Source organism: Bos taurus, unplaced genomic scaffold, assembly GCF_002263795.3.
Source record: "Bos taurus isolate L1 Dominette 01449 registration number 42190680 breed Hereford unplaced genomic scaffold, ARS-UCD2.0 Leftover_ScbfJmS_1899, whole genome shotgun sequence".
Lineage (NCBI taxonomy): Eukaryota > Metazoa > Chordata > Mammalia > Artiodactyla > Bovidae > Bos > Bos taurus.
The window spans coordinates 959,179-977,882 of NW_020190994.1; the positions used below are offsets into that span (position 1 = coordinate 959,179).

General features: G+C 44.3%; 1 protein-coding gene across 1 annotated transcript in view; it reads right to left on the reverse strand.

Moving 5' to 3' along the window:
- LOC523126 (ATP-binding cassette sub-family C member 4) overlaps window positions 1-11,310 on the reverse strand; it is a 205,713-nt gene extending 194,403 nt beyond the window's left edge. Inside the window, 3 exon segments of the mRNA XM_010810937.4 lie at window positions 6,372-6,492; window positions 7,035-7,145; window positions 11,092-11,310. Of these exon segments, the coding sequence (XP_010809239.3) occupies window positions 6,372-6,492; window positions 7,035-7,145; window positions 11,092-11,165 (306 nt within the window). The 5' untranslated portion in view covers window positions 11,166-11,310.
- Window positions 11,311-18,704: the final 7,394 nt, after the last annotated feature.

Sequence of the window (18,704 nt, forward strand, 5' to 3'; positions counted from 1 at the left end):
ATTATGGCAATTATTGAAGCTGACTTAGGGTGACATAGGGGCTTATTTCCCTTTACCCTTCTGAGTTCTTAGCTGAAGATCCCTGTAATAAATGACAGAATAACAAGAGAAAATAAAACAGAAGTTTATTAACATGTATATTTCTGATACAGATGAGAAATATCAAGAAGAACTGAGTAACTCCCTGAGATAGCCCAAGCCACCACCTTAAATGCCATCTCCCCCTAAAGACAAAAGAAAAGGTGATGGAGCGCCAATGAGAGGTTAGCAGGAGAAGCAGCTTAAACTACAGCAGGGTTGGGTTTGTTATGCAGATTTCATCCTTCTTGAAGACTGTCCTTCAACAGGATTCTGCTGTGATTTAGAGCCATCCTTCTTTTTCTGGTACAGAGAGGGAGACACCTTTACAAATGGAGATTTCCTTTATCTGTGTAAATGTCCCTCAGAAGAATAACTTCTACTCTGTCTTCAGAGTTTCTCCTGTGTCTATTTCTGAAAAACACAATCAACTCACAACAATCTTTCTGCCAGAGAGCCCTACTCCGGAGTGACACGTTGTGTTACCTTTCCATCTATTCTATTTTTGTATTTTTGAAATGTTCTTAAAAATCTACAAAAAAAAAAAAAAAAACAAAAAAAAAAAAAAAATGAATCTATGAATACCTGAACCTTGTACCTCTTCCCTGTATATAAAAGGAATACAAGATTAAAAAAAAAAAAAAAATCTACAGGAAATTAAAAAGAAAAAAAAAAAACACTATAGAAATCAGGTGACAGAGGGGACAGAGCTGTTTCTAGAAAAGCAGCTCCTCTTGGCTCTGAGCCTCAGTGGAGGCTGTGGGAGGAGAGGACAGAACACAGAGAACACGGGTCTAGCAGTCAGAGCACAGTGCCTCAGAGACCAGGTCAGCCACCTGCCAGTCACAGGATCCCAAGCCCATCGTGTGCCCTCCTGGGCCTCGGGGTCTTTATCTGTGAAAATACCCGCCATGCCTCCCTCAGAGGAATCCTGGGAAACCTAAATGAGCTACAACAGAGAAGAGTGATCTGAAACCACCATAAAAACAAGGATTTTTCATCACTTTTATTATTAGAAGTCCTGGTAAGAGATTTACTCTATTCTTTTTTTTTTTTTTTTTTTTTTTTTTTTTTTAATTTTATTTTATTTTTAAACTTTACATAATTGTATTAGTTTTGCCAAGAGATTTACTCTATTCTTAATGGCAGAGTCTGGATTCACAAAGGCTTGGAAAACACATTGTTCCTCACAGGCGACCACAATGGAACAAGATCTCTTGAGAAAAGTCATGTGTAAAACCAAATTTTCTAGACTGTAATTAAAGTTTCACTTCTACCCAGATTGCCAACATTTTTAAACATTATGAATGCAATCTTTCAAAAAGAGTCTCCTACTTCCCTGACTAAAGAAAATGGATCGAGGAGGGTGGAGGAAACAAGTGAAATAGGTGAGGGAACTTAAGAGGTACAAACTCCAAATTATAAAATAAGTAAAAGGGGATTGGGGGCAAAAAATAAATATATAAAAATTTAAAAAATAAATAAATCACAGAATTATACAACATAGGAAATATATTCAATAATATTAGAATAATTCTGCATGGTGACAGTTGGCAACTAAACTTATCATGTACTGTATAAAATATTAAATCACTAATTATGGCAGAAAGTGCAGAGGAACTAAAAAGCTTCTTCATGAAAGTGAAAGAGGAGAGTGAAAAAGTTGGCTTAAAGCTCAACATTCATAAAACTAAGATCATGGCATCGGGTCCTATCACTTCATGGGAAATACATGGGGAAACAATGGAAACGGTTTCAGACTTTACTTTATTGGGCTCCAAAATCACTGCAGATGGTGATTGCAGCCATGAAATTAAAAGATGCTTACTCCTTGGAAGGAAAATTATGACCAACCTAGATAGCAAAAGCAGAGACATTACTTTTCCAACAATTGTCTGTCTAGTTGAGGCTATGGTTTTTCCAGTGGTCATGTATGGATGTGAGAGTTGGACTACAGAGAAAGCTGAGCGCCAAAGAATTGATGCTTTTGAACTATGGTGTTGGAGAAGACTCTTGAGAGTCCCTTGGACTGCAAGGAGATCCAACCAGACCATTCTAAAAGAGATCAGCCTTGGGATTTTTTTGGAAGGAATGATGCTAAAGCTGAAACTCCAGTACTTTGGCCACCTGATGTGAAGAGCTCACTCATTGGAAAAGACCCTGATGCTGGGAGGGATTGAGGGCAGGAGGAGAAGGGGACAACAGAGGATGAGATGGCTGGATGGCATCACTGACTCAATGGACGTGAGTTTGAGTGAACTCCGGGAGTTGATGATGGACAGGGTGGCCTGGTGTGCTGCAATTCATGGGGTCACAAAGAGTTGGACAGGACTGAACGACTGAATTGAACTGAACTGATGTATATCAGAAACTAATATAACATTGTAAGCCAATCATACTTCAATTTAAAAAAAAATTTTAATTTTACATTAAAAACTTACATATGCTTAGAAAAAGAAAAGAAGGTGGATATAAAACCCTAATTTACAACTCAAGGTCATCACTGTGGATATTACTAACACCTAATGGCTAATCGCTAATGCTATGCTCTCAAGGACCAGCAGGGCACACACAGCAGATCTGCTCCGCAGGTCCCCTTCTGCTTGGCTCAAGGCCCCCTCCTCCTCTCCCTTGCTGTGTGGTCCTCAGTGGTTGCTCTCAGCCCACAGTATCTTTGCCACCAGCAGCCACTCCTCAGCCTCCTGGGTTGAGCAAAGTGAGGGACACATGGAAGAAAGTATTGGGAAATTAATGCAAAGACCACTCAGCTCTTGGGGAACCAGCCGTGAGTTGAGGCACAAAGCCCACTGTGGGATGCAGAGGATTCTGTTTACTTCCTGTCCATTAACTGAGCTCCAAAGTGAAGGTTTACACACACATGGGCTTCCAACAGCCTCCACCTGGACCAGAGACCATCAGCAAAAGTGGCTTCAAACAAAGGCCAAGTGACCGGACAAGGCTGGGCCACTTCTAAGAGTCCTGGGAAAAGGACACAGCACCCGGAAACACCTCCCCTCTCAGGGGAAGGGACTGGGTGAACCCACTCTGGATCTCTGAGATCACCCCATTACACACCAGCAATGGAGACCTCACCTCTCAGAGAGAAGCGCTGATGACCTGGGGAGGTGGTCTCTGTGACTCAGGCCCAGGCAGAGGCTTCAGGCTCCTCTCCACCCTGACGGCCGCAGGCAGGTGGGGACCTATCCTCTCCACCCACAGGACCCGTGAAGGTTCACACAGGGGCCAGGGATGCTGGGAGCTCTCAGGCTGTTCTGTTCTAATTAGGGGTGACTGGCAAGTGTTCCACAGCCTGCTACTCGTTTCTCTGAGAGGAAGAGATATTCCTCAGTTTTCACAGGACAGCCCATGGAATTCTCCATGCCAGAATACTGGAGTGAGTGGGTAGCCTTTCCCTTGTCCAGGGGATCTTCCCAACCCCAGGATTGAACCCAGGTCTCCCTCATTGCAGGCAGATTCCTTACCAGCTGAGCTATCAGGGAAGCCCTTCTCATAGGACAGAGGTTTTCATATCTCAAAATCCTAAAACCCTAAAAGCCTCACTCTGGACTGGCGTCACCCTGCTTTCTCCCACTGGTGCCTCCAGGAGTACCTGGGAGGCCCTGCTCATTCTGTGGGTGGAAAGACCACACTGTTTCGGATCATGGATGATCCACGGGGCATTCTGTGAATCTGAGGGATTAAAAGAGGGCCAGAGGTCAAAAAGGAAACATGTTTGTGTTTTAGAAAATCCTGGGCTGAGTTTAGATTTCCACCATCTAAAATATAAAGAATAACAAGCAGTATAGATTGATCACAACATGGGAAGTTGCTTCATAAAATCAATTATTAACTAACTAGCACTGCTACTAGTACTAGTAGTACTGCCACACAGATGAGCCCCTAAATTTATGTCCTTTACTCACCGCTTCTCTGCCATGACCACCCAGCGACCAACCTCCTGAAAGGGCCAGGGCTCTACCAATTGCACCTTATGCAGCCCCAGGCCTGGCCTTACTGGACCCCCAGAAGGAAGTATTACTGGGGCTGGACAACTTTGAAATCAACACTCCCAGCACCACAGTGGGGAGGATTCCCTCTCAGGAAGAATCCCAGATCCTGCGGCCTCTCCCTCTATGTCTGCTTCTCCCATGAGCTGCCACAGCCAAGACCCAGGACTCATATTAGGATGGGATCCATCAAAGGCTCGGAGAAGGCAATGGCACCCCACTCCAGTACTTTTGCCTAAAAAATCCCATGGACGGAGGAGCCTGGTAGGCTGCAGTCTGTGGGGTTGCTAGAGTTGCACACGACTGAGCGACTTCACTTTCACTTTTCACTTTCATGCATTGGAGAAGGAAATGGCGACCCACTCCAGTGTTCTTGCCTGGAGAATCCCAGGGACAGGGAAGCTTGGTGGGCTGCCGTCTCTGGGGTGGCACAGAGTCGGACACGACTGAAGTGACTTAGCAGCAGCACAGCAGCATCAAAGGCTTAGAGACCCCACTCAAGGGGCTAACAGCCCAGGACAGCAAGAAAAACCAGCAGCTCAGTTCAAACCCAGCCACATGGGCTATGCTTTGAACCCACCTGACTCTAAGACTCTTGAGCATCTGCTACCAAAGAGAAACTAGAGAGCCAGGGACAGCAGAGAAAGACCTGCTCCAGGATATGATCCAACATTAAACCCGGAGGCCACTCATCCAACTATGCACCTGGCATGAGCCACAGGCAGACACCGAGGCCCCAGGGTTTCCTGATAAGCAGAATTCATGAGAGCTCTGCTGTGTGAGGTCAGGAAATCCTGCACAAACAGGCCATACCAGCTTGCCACCTGTGTATTTCAAACAGACTTACTGTGACTATGTGGAAATTCCATGACTGGGACAGCTGCACACGGGACAAAGAAGGGCTGGGGCAGCCTGACAGGCTCCTGCTCACTCTCCCACCCCTGCCCTTCACAAGGCACTGCAGTAGCTAGGTGGTCAGTGTCCTCTCAAAGGCGACACCCTGCCCCACATACCTGTCCCATCCTCTGGCACAATGGCCAATCCTCTTCTGACATCAGTGAGAACTCCATCCCCCAGGACCATCCAGTCACCTGGGAGCTGACAGATTCTCTGTCTCTCCAGTTGTATGGGGTGGACTTCACCTTCCCCAGCTGCCCATTGCCCGCAGTGCCCTTCAGCACTTTAAACCAGAGCCACCCCGCCCACCTGTAAACCACCTGGCCCACCCACCACATCCCCAACACAATGGACTGAGGACAGCTCACAGTGCACCTAAAACACCCCTTTCACAGCAACGGCATCTTCCATTCCTCCTGCTCACACACTCACAGCCCACCCGTGTCCCAAAGGCAGCATTAAGGGACCACGGAGAGCACAAACCACCCAGGGGGTCAGCAGCAGACCCCCAGCAGGCTCAGCCAGAACAGGGGGCTCACAGCCCTGTGTCCCCAGGTGAACTGTCCTCTGGGGGATCTTGACCCAAGATCTTCAGGGTCAAGGAGGTCACTGAGCTCACAACTTTCTGCCTCTGGTTTGCCCTGAACATTCCCTTCTACACCCTCTGCCAATGCCAGGCTATTAGAACTCCCCTTTCAACCAGGAATCTGCTCCCACAACCAGGGAAAGAAAGCAGCGTGGAGGGTACACAGAATTCATGGTCAAGCTGGAGCTCCTCCCCACAGGGGCTTTGCTCGTAGTGCCAGCCCATAGGGAAGGGGGAAGCCTGGGGCAAGGTGTACTGTAAGGAGTTCTGGGCAGCTACAGGCCAGATGCAGGGCCCTGGGTTCTGTTCCCCTGGAAGAGGAGCGGCAATGGTATCTTCTTAGAAAAGCATTTATCAGATGTGACCTGGTCAAGGTAACAATTTTTACCTTGTTAAACTATAACAAAGCTCCATAAAAGGTACTTTATTCTGGGCTCAGGTCCAAATTACCTTCCTCTAAATCACAGGGCACATATTGCCTGAGGTTGCTGGAATCTTCTTTTGGTCAAAGATCAATCAGTGTTTATACTGAGCACCAGGAACTTTCTACCATACAATAAAATGTATTTTATTTCAAGGCCATCCTTCCACAACACTCTTTAATCAGTTAAAAGAAGAACAGTAACCCCTGGAGTCCAGTTCTTGCCATTCTAAAGATGAATACAACCTCTGAGCTCTATCATGTTTCCATGAGGGTTTATCCTCAGACCTTAGACCACTGGCCTCTCTCCCCACCGGTCCCGTCCACCTCAGTACTGATATTCATACACCAAAAAGCGATGCACAGTATAAAAATTTTTTACCTCAAGAAATGTAAACATTCCCCAAATTAAATAGGATTTCCAGTAACACTTTATGATTGCTTTAATTAAGGAAGGCTCCTGTGCATCCTTCTGGGCTCTCTTCACTTCCTGATCCCAGTGCCTGCGATGAGAAACAGAGCATAGTGAAGAACAGCGTGTCCACCAAAGGGGATAGGGGATGGGGCGGAGTGGGAGATGAGCCCACACTACAGGGTGCTCTGCGGCTGCGGCAATAGATGCTGGCTACCTGCTCACAGGGCTCCTGAAATATGAGCGGTGCAGACTCTGAATCACCAGAGAAACAGGCCTTGAGGGAAAAGTTCCAGATTCTGGAAACAAGTTCCTGCCAAGCTTTGCTGGACTCACAGGCCATGAGGAGCTCAGGAGGGTAAACACCCTCCTCCAGGGACCCCATCTCCAAGACAGAGCTCGGCCTCCAGGGCCGTGGCTGAGGGCTCCCTCCACATCCACAGATGCACAGGGAACACGGGCTCCCCCAGACTGCAAAGTGGGCTAAGCCCGGGGTCAGCCTGAGGGGGTGAGTGTGCAGTGTCAGAGGAGGAGGCTCAGGAGAACCCAGAGGAAGGCAAAGCCTCCCCCAAACCTTTAGCCCCACATGGAAATTCTCACTCTTCCTCCCCTCTCTCTGATGTTTGTGCTCACCCTTGCAGCTCTTCTCCAAGGCGCTGGGAGCGATCTTCTGGAAGCACTGAATACATGTCATCTGGTTCTAATTTCCGTTTGTGACCAATTTTAAACAAGGGGTTTAGCCACCTGTTAAACATTAAAAGGAGAGTGACATATATCCAAATTATACATCTCTAATTAGAAACCTACATTCATGGACATTGTTAAAAAAGAAGTCTACATTTTAAATATATAAAGGTACAGGGGGAATTTAGACATGTGCTTACACACATATATTCTAGGTATAGGAAAGTCATGCTGGCTTATACATGGTATAAAAGCAGGCTGTTTGTGGCCTACTGAACATACACTGTACATGTTCTTTAATTATTAAGGAAAAAATATATCTAGAAATGAAAATAAAGTAACAGTGTTTCAGGAAAGCAGAATAGAGCTGAGTGGCCATTGCGGGTAAGGCTGCAGATAACGTTCCTCTATTACTGAGGACTTAAATCTTCTGAACTGTATCAGATTCAAGGATACCTACGTGGCACGAGTGGTAAAGAACCTGTCTGTTAATGCAGGAGATGTAAGAGATGCTGGTTCGATCCCTAGGTTGGGAAGATCCCCTGGAGAAGGAAACAGCAACCCACTCCAGTATTCATGCCTGGAAAATCCCATGGACAGGGGAGCCTGGTGGGCGACAATCCATGGGGTTGCAAAGAGTCGGATATGACTAAAGTGTTTGGGCACCAGTCATATTCAAAGCAGTTTCAACCCTGATGTCAAGATCTCCTTAGATCAGCTCTCAACAGAGAGGAATTTTTACAGGCAATTATCTTATGGACACAAAACCCTGAGTCTAACAGGCTCTGGACCCTGAACTCCTTACAGTCCTGTCAGACTCCCCTCAGCCAGTATGCTCACGTGAGCCTCTTTCTGACCCCAATCTTCTGAAGACAAACTCAAGATAAGTAACACCTTCCCAGCTAAAGTGCACAGTTGATTCTTCTTACGGTCCTCCTTGGTATCACTCCCTGGCAGATTCATTTATTTTAAAAAGTAACATTCAAACATCCAAAAGGGCTGAAGTTTTACTGACTGTTGGATCTGTCACAATCAGCCTCAGTCTCAGTCGGGGAATAAATATAGCCCCAGACTTTCAGGGAACTCCACTAACAACTGACAACATCACCAAACTACGGTTTAATTCCTCCATGCCCAGGCTTCTGCCCGGGGACATCAAGGTTGCCCACTGCCACCACACCCCTGCAAAGGTATATGTGTTAGTCAAATCCCTGTTTTCTGGGAGTTCAACCAACTGTTCACTATGAGCCCTCCACCTACAGGCATGGCCAACTCTAGGTAGTTATCATGCTTAACGGCTGTGGGAACAGGATCATACCAAACATAGATGAGTCTGATTATGCAACCAGTACCCTGGATGGAAGGGCACCACCATGAGCCTAAACTTGACTCAAGAAAACCCAAAGACAGCGTGTGCACCCCTGAGGGATGTTTGTTCCTTGAGGCCCCTGTGACAAGGGCCACCCACGTTGGGCCATCAACTGTCTCCAAGAAAACTCTACCAGGGGACACTGGGCTATAGGTGGTTCACACCCAGATCAAGGTTACATTCAGATTTTAATTACACTCACACAAGCTGTGAATCAAAGGGGACCATTCATCTAGTCAGGAGGGGAGTTGGACTGGTAATAGCAGTTGTCTCTCTTGTAGGATCCCTGATGAGCCTAGAACTAGTAACGATTTATAATCCCATAACCATAAAAAAAAAAAGTCAGAGACTAGCTTGGGTAAGTAGAGGACCCAGTTCTAACCTTAGAATGACAAAATATTCCCTAGACCCTCTGGCCCACATGACTCTTGAAGACTACAAAGCTCTTGATTACCTGCCGGCTGATCAAGGGGGAATCTGTGCCCCAGCAACCATTTCCTGTTGTTTCTATGTTAATACAAGCGGTCTGATAAAAGAGAGTGCATCCCAACTGCCAGAGAAAGCCGCTTGCAGACTAAGACAAATATATGGTATCACTTATACATAGAATCTTTAAAAAACGGTACAAATGAACTTACCTACCAAACAGAAATAGAGTTACAGATGTAGAAAAAGAATTTACGGTTACCAGCGGATAAGGCAAGAAGGGACAATTGGGAGACTGGAATTGACATATATAAACTACTATATTTGTGTCTCACTCTTTGTGACCCCATGAACTGTTGCCCACTAAGCTCCTCTGTCCATGGGATTCTCCAGGCAAGAATATCAGAGTGGGTTGCCATCTCCTTCTCCAGGGATTCTTCCCAACCCAGGGATCTAACCCAGGTCTCCTGCATTGCAGCCAGATTCTTTATCATCTGAGCCACCAAGGAAGCATATATAAAATAGATAACTAGTAAGAACCTACTGTATAACAGAGGGAACTCTATTCAATACTCTTCAATAGCCTTTATTTTTTTTTTCTTTTTTAAAGAAAATAATCTTTTTTAAAAAGTGGATATATGTATAATTGATTTACTTTGCTGTACTCCTGAAATTAACACAACATTGTAAATCAACTATACTCCTATATATATATATATATATATATATATATATATTTACAGAGGCCACTTGGCTAAATGCTCAGAACAAGAATGGCCTGACTGAACAAATTTGTGACAGTTTCAAAAGAAAGATCCCCAGATTCCATGAGCTGCTAAGGCCATTCTTAGAGCCTTTTCCAGTTACTCTTCTTCTCTTGCTCTTTGGTCCATGATTCCTCAATTGTCTCATTAGTTTTATCTCTTGGAGAACTGAGATAATCAAGCTGCAGACGGTCTTTACCAATCCTTCCTCTCCAGATGAGGGTAAAGACCTCTGCAGATGATCTTTACCCTCTTTCCTCTCCAGCAGGAAAACTGGAAATGGGTGCCAACCAAAATCAAAGTCTCCACCTTCCATTTCTATGCACATATATTTTCAAAATCAACAAACAGAATGTGCTTTGAGAGTTTCTTGCTCTACCTGAAATTAAAGAGACATTTATCTATTTTGCTATTATTTATGGTAACCACACACATATTCCTTCTTTTAGGACCCTCTTTCCTTAAGGGACATCCAATAGCCAAGAGATGTGGCCACATACACTGACTATACTACCATCAAAACAAGAATAGGAGCTGCCATCACTCTGGGGATCCCCTAGGCTGTCCCAGAAAAGAAGTATCAGAATTTGTGGGAAAGATGAATGGGTTAGAGTCAAGAAACAAAAGATCTAGTAATCACCCAAGTGTGATTAAAGTCCAAAGGTTCAGGCCTGCCTTTCTGTAGTCCCAGCTATTAGATGAAGACTTCATTTAAGAGCTTCAGCACTCTGCAGCATTTTTCATCTGTGTGTTTCCTCCCAGCTCAGGGATCAGGCACTGCTTCTCTGAGCTAGAAATCTGGATAAGACCCCACAGGTTTCATGGACCCCATTCCCAGGATCTGGTCCTCAAAGGTGGAAGTGGAGATATTTACAATAGGGAAAGGGGCTGTGGTCAAATAGACACTCTGCTCCTGGTTGTGTATCCCAGGAAAAAGCAAAAGGTGTTCCAGAATAGTGTTCCCATTCATTTCATAAAAAACAATTGTGTTTTGTACACACATGAAATTGGCCTCGACTAGGTACCAGGACAAATAGTCAACCACACAGGGAGGGAGGCATGGAAAGAAAGAAAGGCATGGCCATAGACAGGGTGAGAGAAGTATCCCAGGGCAGTTGGAGCTCAGATGTTCACCTAAGGAACATGGGGAAAGGTGGGGACATTATTGGAAGATGGCAAAGGTGCAGGGCACTGATTAGATAAATAAAATTGTTCATAAGCTGCTTCCTTGGGGTGACAGTTGCAGCTTCTTTCAGAACTGACAGTGAATTGCTGAGCGGTTCTGAGGCAGCTGGATAAGGTGGACACCAGGTCCCTGGGTCCTCCTCCCACCCCTACTGCCACCAGTCCCGAACACACCCTCTCCTTGTCCCTTGGTCCCCAAAAGAAGCCAGCAGTGTCAGGCATGTGCTTGCAGGAATTGTCACAGCTTAGATGGGGTGCTCACCAGACAAACAGGCGTGAGCAGAAGTTCGCCTTCTGCAGCGGGTTGGTCTTCACCTCCGGGGACACGGCCAGCATCTTGCCAGCCAAGGCGGACGCAGACCGGGGTCGCCCTGCTCAGGAGGCGGTGGGCCTCCTGCTGCTCCTGGAGGTGCCGGCGGGGATGCTGGAGACTGGTCACACCACAGGTCCACTGGGCCGGAGCCTGAGAACACCTGCTTCTAAGAGTGGTGTGCCAGGTCTCACCTCCCAGGACTGAGAAACCTCCAGAGTCCACCTTTGAGGCACCCACTCTGTGCAGCTGCTGCCACAGGCCTAGGATGGATGCAGCATGCCACGTGTGGGGCTGCAGGACCAAGAGACACCCAGGTAAATGCTGCTAGGAGCTCCACGCAGGTGGGAGGCAAAGCTACCAGCTCTTTGATAAAGGCAGGCAGGCAGGCTGACTGCGGGGCACAACCAGCCCAGCTCCCTGGAGCACACCTGGCTGCAAATTCTGCGGAAGTTCCTGCTCTGAGTCCAGGAACTCACAGGAGGCGGGAGTCTCAGGCCCCGCCCATCTTTGCTGCTCAGAGGCTGCCCATGCGCTGCAGAGGAAACCCTGAGAAAGATGGCAGAAGGAGACAGCAGCCCACCCTCTGGACATGCTGCCCTCCTCAGGACCAAACAAGGGCACTGTGGGAAGGTCTCCAACTGGAATGGAGTAAAACACTGAGGGACCTTCCTGGGATAGACCCTACTCCAACCCCATGACCTCTGCCTGGCTCTTGTTTGTAGAAAAGCTTCAATCTCCCAGGCCTCCTCTGAGTCACAAAAGGCTGGCTCAAGGATGATTGGAAGAATGTGAAGGTGTAATAACAAAAAAACTTCATCGATAGATTAGCCATAAACAGTCACAGAATCTTTACAACAGGGTCTGGTGCATATTCCTGAATTGTTTTGCAGATGCTAAAATGTCCACCAGGTGGAAGAAGTTAATTGCATGATGACCAGGATAAACTGGAACCTAAGGATTTATGATGATAACCCCTGTTACATTACCCTGCCCCTCAACATCAGTCGGAATAGTGCATGAGCTAATCAAGTACCCTGGACTCTCTCTCTCAGCTTGCCTTTAAAAATCCTCCCCCGAAATCCACTGGGGAGTTCCAGCCTTCTGAGGATGAACATCCTGTACTCCTTGCTTGACCCTCGCAAGGAACCTTTCTCTGCTCAGAACCCCAACTTTTCAGTTTGTTTCACCTCAATGTACATTGGGCACAAGACCTTGGTTTGGCCAATACAAACCAGGCACCAAACATTTGACGATGGCCAACAATCACGATGGTGTGATCACTCACCTAGAGCCAGACGTCCTGTAATGTGAAGTCAAGTGGGCCTTAGACAGCATCACTACGAACAAAGCTAGTGGAGGTGATGGAATTCCAGTTGAGCTATTTCAAATCCTGAAAGCGGATGCTGTGAAAGTGCTGCACTCAATATGCCAGCAAATCTGGAAAACTCAGCAATGGCCACAGGACTGGAAAAGGTCAGTTTTCATTCCAATCCCAAAGAAAGGCAATGCCAGAGAATGCTCAGACTACCGCACAATTGCACTCATCTCACATGCTAGTAAAGTAGTGCTCAAAATTCTCCAAGCTAGGCTTCAGCAATATGTGAACTGTGAACTTCCAGATGTTCAAGCTGGTTTTAGAAAAGGCAGAGGAACCATAGATCAAATTGCCAACATCTGCTTGATCATCGAAAAAGCAAGAGAGTTCCAGAAAAACATCTATTTCTGCTTTATTGACTATGCCAACACCTTTGACTGAGTGGATCACAATAAACTGTGGAAAATTGTGAAAGAGATGGGAATACCAGACCACCTGACCTGCCTCTTAAGAAACCTGTATGCAGGTCAGGAAGCAACAGTTAGAACTGGACATGGAACAACAGACTGGTTCCAAATAGGAAAAGAAGTACATCAAGGCTGTATATTGTCACCCTGCTTATTTAACTTATATGCAGAGTACATCATGAGAAACACTCGGCTGGAAGAAGTTGGAATCAAGCTGGAATCAAGACTGCCAGGAGAAATATCAATAACCTCAGATATACAGATGACACCACCCTTATGGCAGAAAGTGAAAAAGAACTACAAAGTGAAAGAGGAGAGTAAAAAAAGTTGGCTTAAAGCTCAAAATTCAGAAAATGAAGATCATGGCGTCTGGTCCCATCACTTCATGGGAAATAGTTGAGGAAACAGTGGAAACAGTGTCAGACTTTATCTTTTTGGGCTCCAAAATCACTGCAGGATGGTGACTGCAGCCATGAAATTAAAAAAGACGCTTACTCCTTGGAAGAAAAATTATGACCAACCTAGATAGCATATTGAAAAGCAGAGACGCTACTTTGCCAACAAAGGTCCGTTTAGTCAAGCCTATGGTTTTTCCAGTGGTCATGTATGGATGTAGAGTTGGACTGTGAAGAAAGCTGAGCACCGAAGAATTGATGCTTTTGAACTGTGGTGTTGGAGAAGACTCTTGAGAGTCCCTTGGACTGAAAGGAGATCCAAACAGTCCATTCTAAAGGAGATTAGCCCTGGGTGTTCTTTGGAAGGAATGATGCTAAAGCTGAAACTCCAGCACTTTGGCCACCTCATGCGAAGAATTGACTCATTTGAAAAGACTCTGATGCTGGGAGGCATTGCGGGCAGGAGGAAAAGGGGACGACAGAAGATGAGATGGCTGGATGGCATCACCGACTCGATGGACGTGAGTTTGAGTGAACTCCGGGAAACTGTGATGGACACGGAGGCCTGGCGTGCTGTGATTCATGGGGTCGCAAAGAGTCGGACACGATTGAGTGACTGAACTGACTGAACAACAGTATTTAGCACATATTATGCTTATAGAGCTGCAAGATTTAGAGAAATGTGACAGATTAGAAAACTCCAAATGATTTCAAAAGATGAATTTTCTGTCATTAGAGAACTCCACAACATGTGAGATGTCTTGCATCTCACAGGTTACATTGTAGGGGTACTCTTGTGAGCTTTTTGCTGCCCTCTTACAAGGGGGATTTGGGACAGAGAGATTGCCTTATGATTTCTTTCATCATGAGCTCAGCTCAATAAAGCTGGAGGAGAAATCTATTTTAAAGGAATCCTTAATGTATTCAAACATTTTATAACTCAAACATGTAACAGTGGCATATGTTATAGAACACAGGTTATGTGCATTTGTGGGGAACTTGCTTCACTTTTTTTTTTTTTTGCTTCACTTTTAAATCAAACAGTGCCCTATTCAAGGAGGTGTTATCTGTTTTACAGATGTGAAAAATGAGGCTCAAAGACAGCACTTCTCCAAGGTCTTTGAATCAGTAAATGATGAATCTAGATTTGGATTCAAGTCCAAGTCCAGCATGACCATCCCACTGGTGGATGGTCTGTGTGAAAAGTGCCACAATATGCTATCTGAATGAATCAATGACTGTAGGACTGAGAACAAAATCTTGGGCCCTCACTCATAAGTGATAAATTATTTCTGTGGCTGCCTTACCAGCTTAGAAGCTTTTCTTCCCTTTCATCCTAAATGAAGAAAGATCAAAGTTTGTGGGGCTTATAACAAGATCACCTCATTATTCTTTGATAATTTCCCATGAACCTTGGCTAAAATGGTATTAACAATGACTTTTAGCTTCAGGTTTGCAAAATGAATATGTCCTGCAGAACTAGGGCATGGCAATGTGGCTACAGTTGATAATTCTGTACTGTGTCCTTTTCATTTGCTGAGAGAGTAGAGCTTAGGGGTTCTCAACATAAAAGAAAGAAAAAAATCTAAATGATTAAGATGTGAAGTGATAGATACATTAATTGGCTTAGTATGATGAGCATTTCAGTGTATATGTATGTCAAATCATCAAGTTGTACATCTAAATATATACAATTTTTGATTGTCCATTAGATCTCAATAAAGCTGGAGGAGAAATCAATTTTAAAGAAATCCTTAATGTAGTCAAATATTTTTTATAACTCATACATTTAACAATGGCAATGTGTTGATTATTTTCTATTAATGGGCGTGATGGTGGTTTATTATACTATTTTCTTAATATTATTTTCTTAATTTTTATGCAGGTTTGAAATTTTCTATTGCAAAAAGGAAGAGAGAGCCAAAAATCGTCAGTTTTCAATTACCCATCTTTCTGTTGTTAACTCTTTCTCAGATAATGCAATCTACAATCTAAATAATCACTCCTCACCTAATTTCCAGTTGTCTTTGAAATTCTCTACATTTTCCATCCCTATAAATGTTCAGCTACTAGTTCTTCTTCAAAGATGAAGAAATTGCTTGCTGAAGTTGGGAGTCTGGTGACTTCCCTTTTCCCAATTCCCCAGACTGTTCTCTCCAGTTCCAACTCTCTCAGGACCATAATTGTCATCTCTAAACTGTCAAATCACTCAGTCCCTTCAGCTTCTGCTGTATGTTTTAAAACTAAGAGTTTTTTGAAAATTTTTAGCATTGTTTTCTGAGCATAAACTAATACGATGTTTAGAAGAAATGTTGAAATCCAGTATTAAATTGTTCAGAGAAGAGTGGCTCTAGAGCCAGGGGACCAGATCCTTCACTCATCCTACTTCCTACAGGGTTACTGTGAGCCTCAGGATTTGTGAGAGCATTTTCTAAAAACTAAAACCTAAAACAACATACAAATAAAACTTTGTTTTGAACAGATGTTCAGTGAATGCCTTTCAGGTGCAGGACCACTAGGCCAGACACAGAGCTTACAAACGAGCGAGATGTCATAAGACCTCTATCTGCACTTGTTTATTGATCTGAAATGGCTCAATGCTATGACTAAAGGAGCAATAACAAGTGATGGAGAGGATGCAGAGAAACCAGAATCCTCATATACTGCTGGTGGGAAAGTAAAATGGTACAACCACAAAGTTACCACATAACCCAGAAATTCTTCTCATAGTTATCTATCCAAGATAAATGAAAACATATGTCCACTTGAAAACTTAGTTACAAATGTTATAACACCATTATTCATAAAAGATAAAGGTGTGAGGGGTGGGAGGAAGAAAGTGTACACCACCTTATGAATGGGCAAATGAAATCTGGAATTACATGCAATAGGATATGATTTGTCAAGATAGATACACTGAAGTATGCCACAAAGCAGATGAACACTGAATATATTATGCCGAGTTAATGAAGACAGCCATTGACTCTAATGAGGAGGGCAAAACAATATCTAAGGAGAAATGCAATCTTGTTGGACTTGATGATTCATTTCCAAACAAACCTCAGGGATAGATGGTGGAAATTTGTATCTGTGCAAACTATAAAATATTGTATGGTCTACAGCAGGGGTCTTCAACCACTGGTCTGTGGCCTGTTAGGAATCAGGCCACATAGTAAGAGGTGAGTGATGGGCAAGGGAGAGAAGCTTGATCAGTATTTATAGCCATTCCACTCATCACTCGCATTACCACCTGAGCTCCACCTCCTGTCAGACCAGCAGCAGCATTAGATTCTCATAGGGGCACAAACCTTACTGTGAACTGCCCATGTGAGGGATCTAGCTTGCACACTTCTTATCAGAATCCAATGCCTAATGATCTGAGGTGGAGCTGAAGTGATGATGCTAGCACTGGGGAGCACCTGCAAACACAGATTATCATGAGCAGAGAGGTTGACGAGAGACCAAAATAAGACAATTGCTTGCAGACTCATATCAAAATCCTTTCAGTGAGTGGCAAGTGACAAGCTGCATCTGCTGGCAGGCTTTACAGTAACATGAGTTGATGTACTTCAATTGGACAGCCGCATCTCGTGATAGGCTTTAAGTCAGAATCCAACACTCATTTCAGTGTGCACAAGGCCTGCCCATTATTTTCCATCAGCGGCTCTTCCTGCACTGCACACTTGACTCCGTCTCAGTCTGGTAAGCCCACAGCTAACTTTACCAAAATGAGTGAAAAACAAACACAGCTAAAGAGCTTCTTTGATAAGGGGGAGAGACCCAATGATGAGACAGCAAAAGACTCTAAGACCACCAACAAAAAGGAAACAATTTAAGATAAAATATCGAGAGTTCTACTTCAATTATGAGTTCATTGCAACACATATATGTGGCAACCAGTTATCCAACAAAGTAAAGTGGCTGCATTCCGTGCCAAACTGGATCTATGGGGGTGACAAGTGAACATTGAGATTTTTGACATGTTTCAAATATTAGCAGATATTTTGAAAAAGACTGAGCCAGGGACTTCTTTCTCCCAGGTGGTCTTTGATCACCTATCTCAGCTTTCTAAAGAGTTTGAGCATTACATCCCAACAGCAAAAGACCCTTGAACTGGGAAGGAATGGATCTGTGACCTATCTGTGAATAAGCCAGGTAAATCAACTTTGTTCATGCTAGAAAGAGGATCAGCTTTGTGAGACTGCAAATGATGATGACCTAAAAGTATGTTTGAGACAACTTCAAATTTCTATACATTCTAAAGTCAAGGCAGAATATCCTGCCACAGGATATTCTCTGTGGCAGAGATTGCCACAAAGCACTGAAAAGCCTGCTTCCATTTTGAACAAGCTATCTTTGTAAAGCAGGGTTTTCTGCAGTGACAGCAATCAAAGCAAGATCACAAAGTAGATTGGATATAAGAACACACTTCGGGTGTCACTCTCTCCCATCAAGCTTGGAGGAGACCATTTAGTTGTAGAAAAACAAGCTCAGGGCTCCCTGATTCTGAAATATAGTGAGTTGTATAATTATTTAATTATATATTACAATGTAATAATAATAGAAATAAAGTGCAAAATAAATAAAGTGATTGAATCATCTCGAAATCATCCCACTCTCCCTGGTCCGTGAAAAAAATTGTCTTCCAAGAAACCGGTCCCTGGTTCCAAAAACGGTGAAAATGACTGATCTATAAGATCTCTGTCAAATCGTCAAAGCTTCAAGTGTTAAACCTACAGCAGGTATAAGAGCAGTACTAAAATGATTCAGCTGAGATAATGCTGGTCCTCAAGCATTTTCAACCAAGACATATAAGAAAATGAGATTTACAATTTAAACATAATCCTGTGGGTATGCATAGTTCTGAATATAGTGATAATTTCTCTATCACTTCTCCTAGTGATATATCCACCTCTGTAAACTCAGGAGTGAGTACCCAGCTGAAATCTAGCCAATCATCATATGCCATGACCTTGTCCAAAGGGCTTGGTTGAGAGATAACCTCATGGCTAACCAGACCAACTGGATTTCTTCCTTGAGAATATTGAGCAGTGAAGGGGAGGGGAGTGAGGGTGATTTTTGTTTTGCTTTTGCTGGAGCTAGAAAGGGAAAACCTCTCTTTCCTTTCTGATGAGGGAGTTTTAAGGACATGACCCATGATTGGTAACCATGTGCCCCATTTACATTGAGAGCCTTAAAGAATAAAGCAGGCACTCAGGGAAAGTCATACAGTCAACATTTATTAAACACCTACTATTCCAGGAGCTAGGGATATATAAGTGAATAGGATGAGTGGTATAAAGCGGAGTCTTTGTAACATCAAGTCTTTGTAACATACTGAGGCTAATAGGATCCCTCCTTGGACAGTGTGACCTGCTGGAGCAG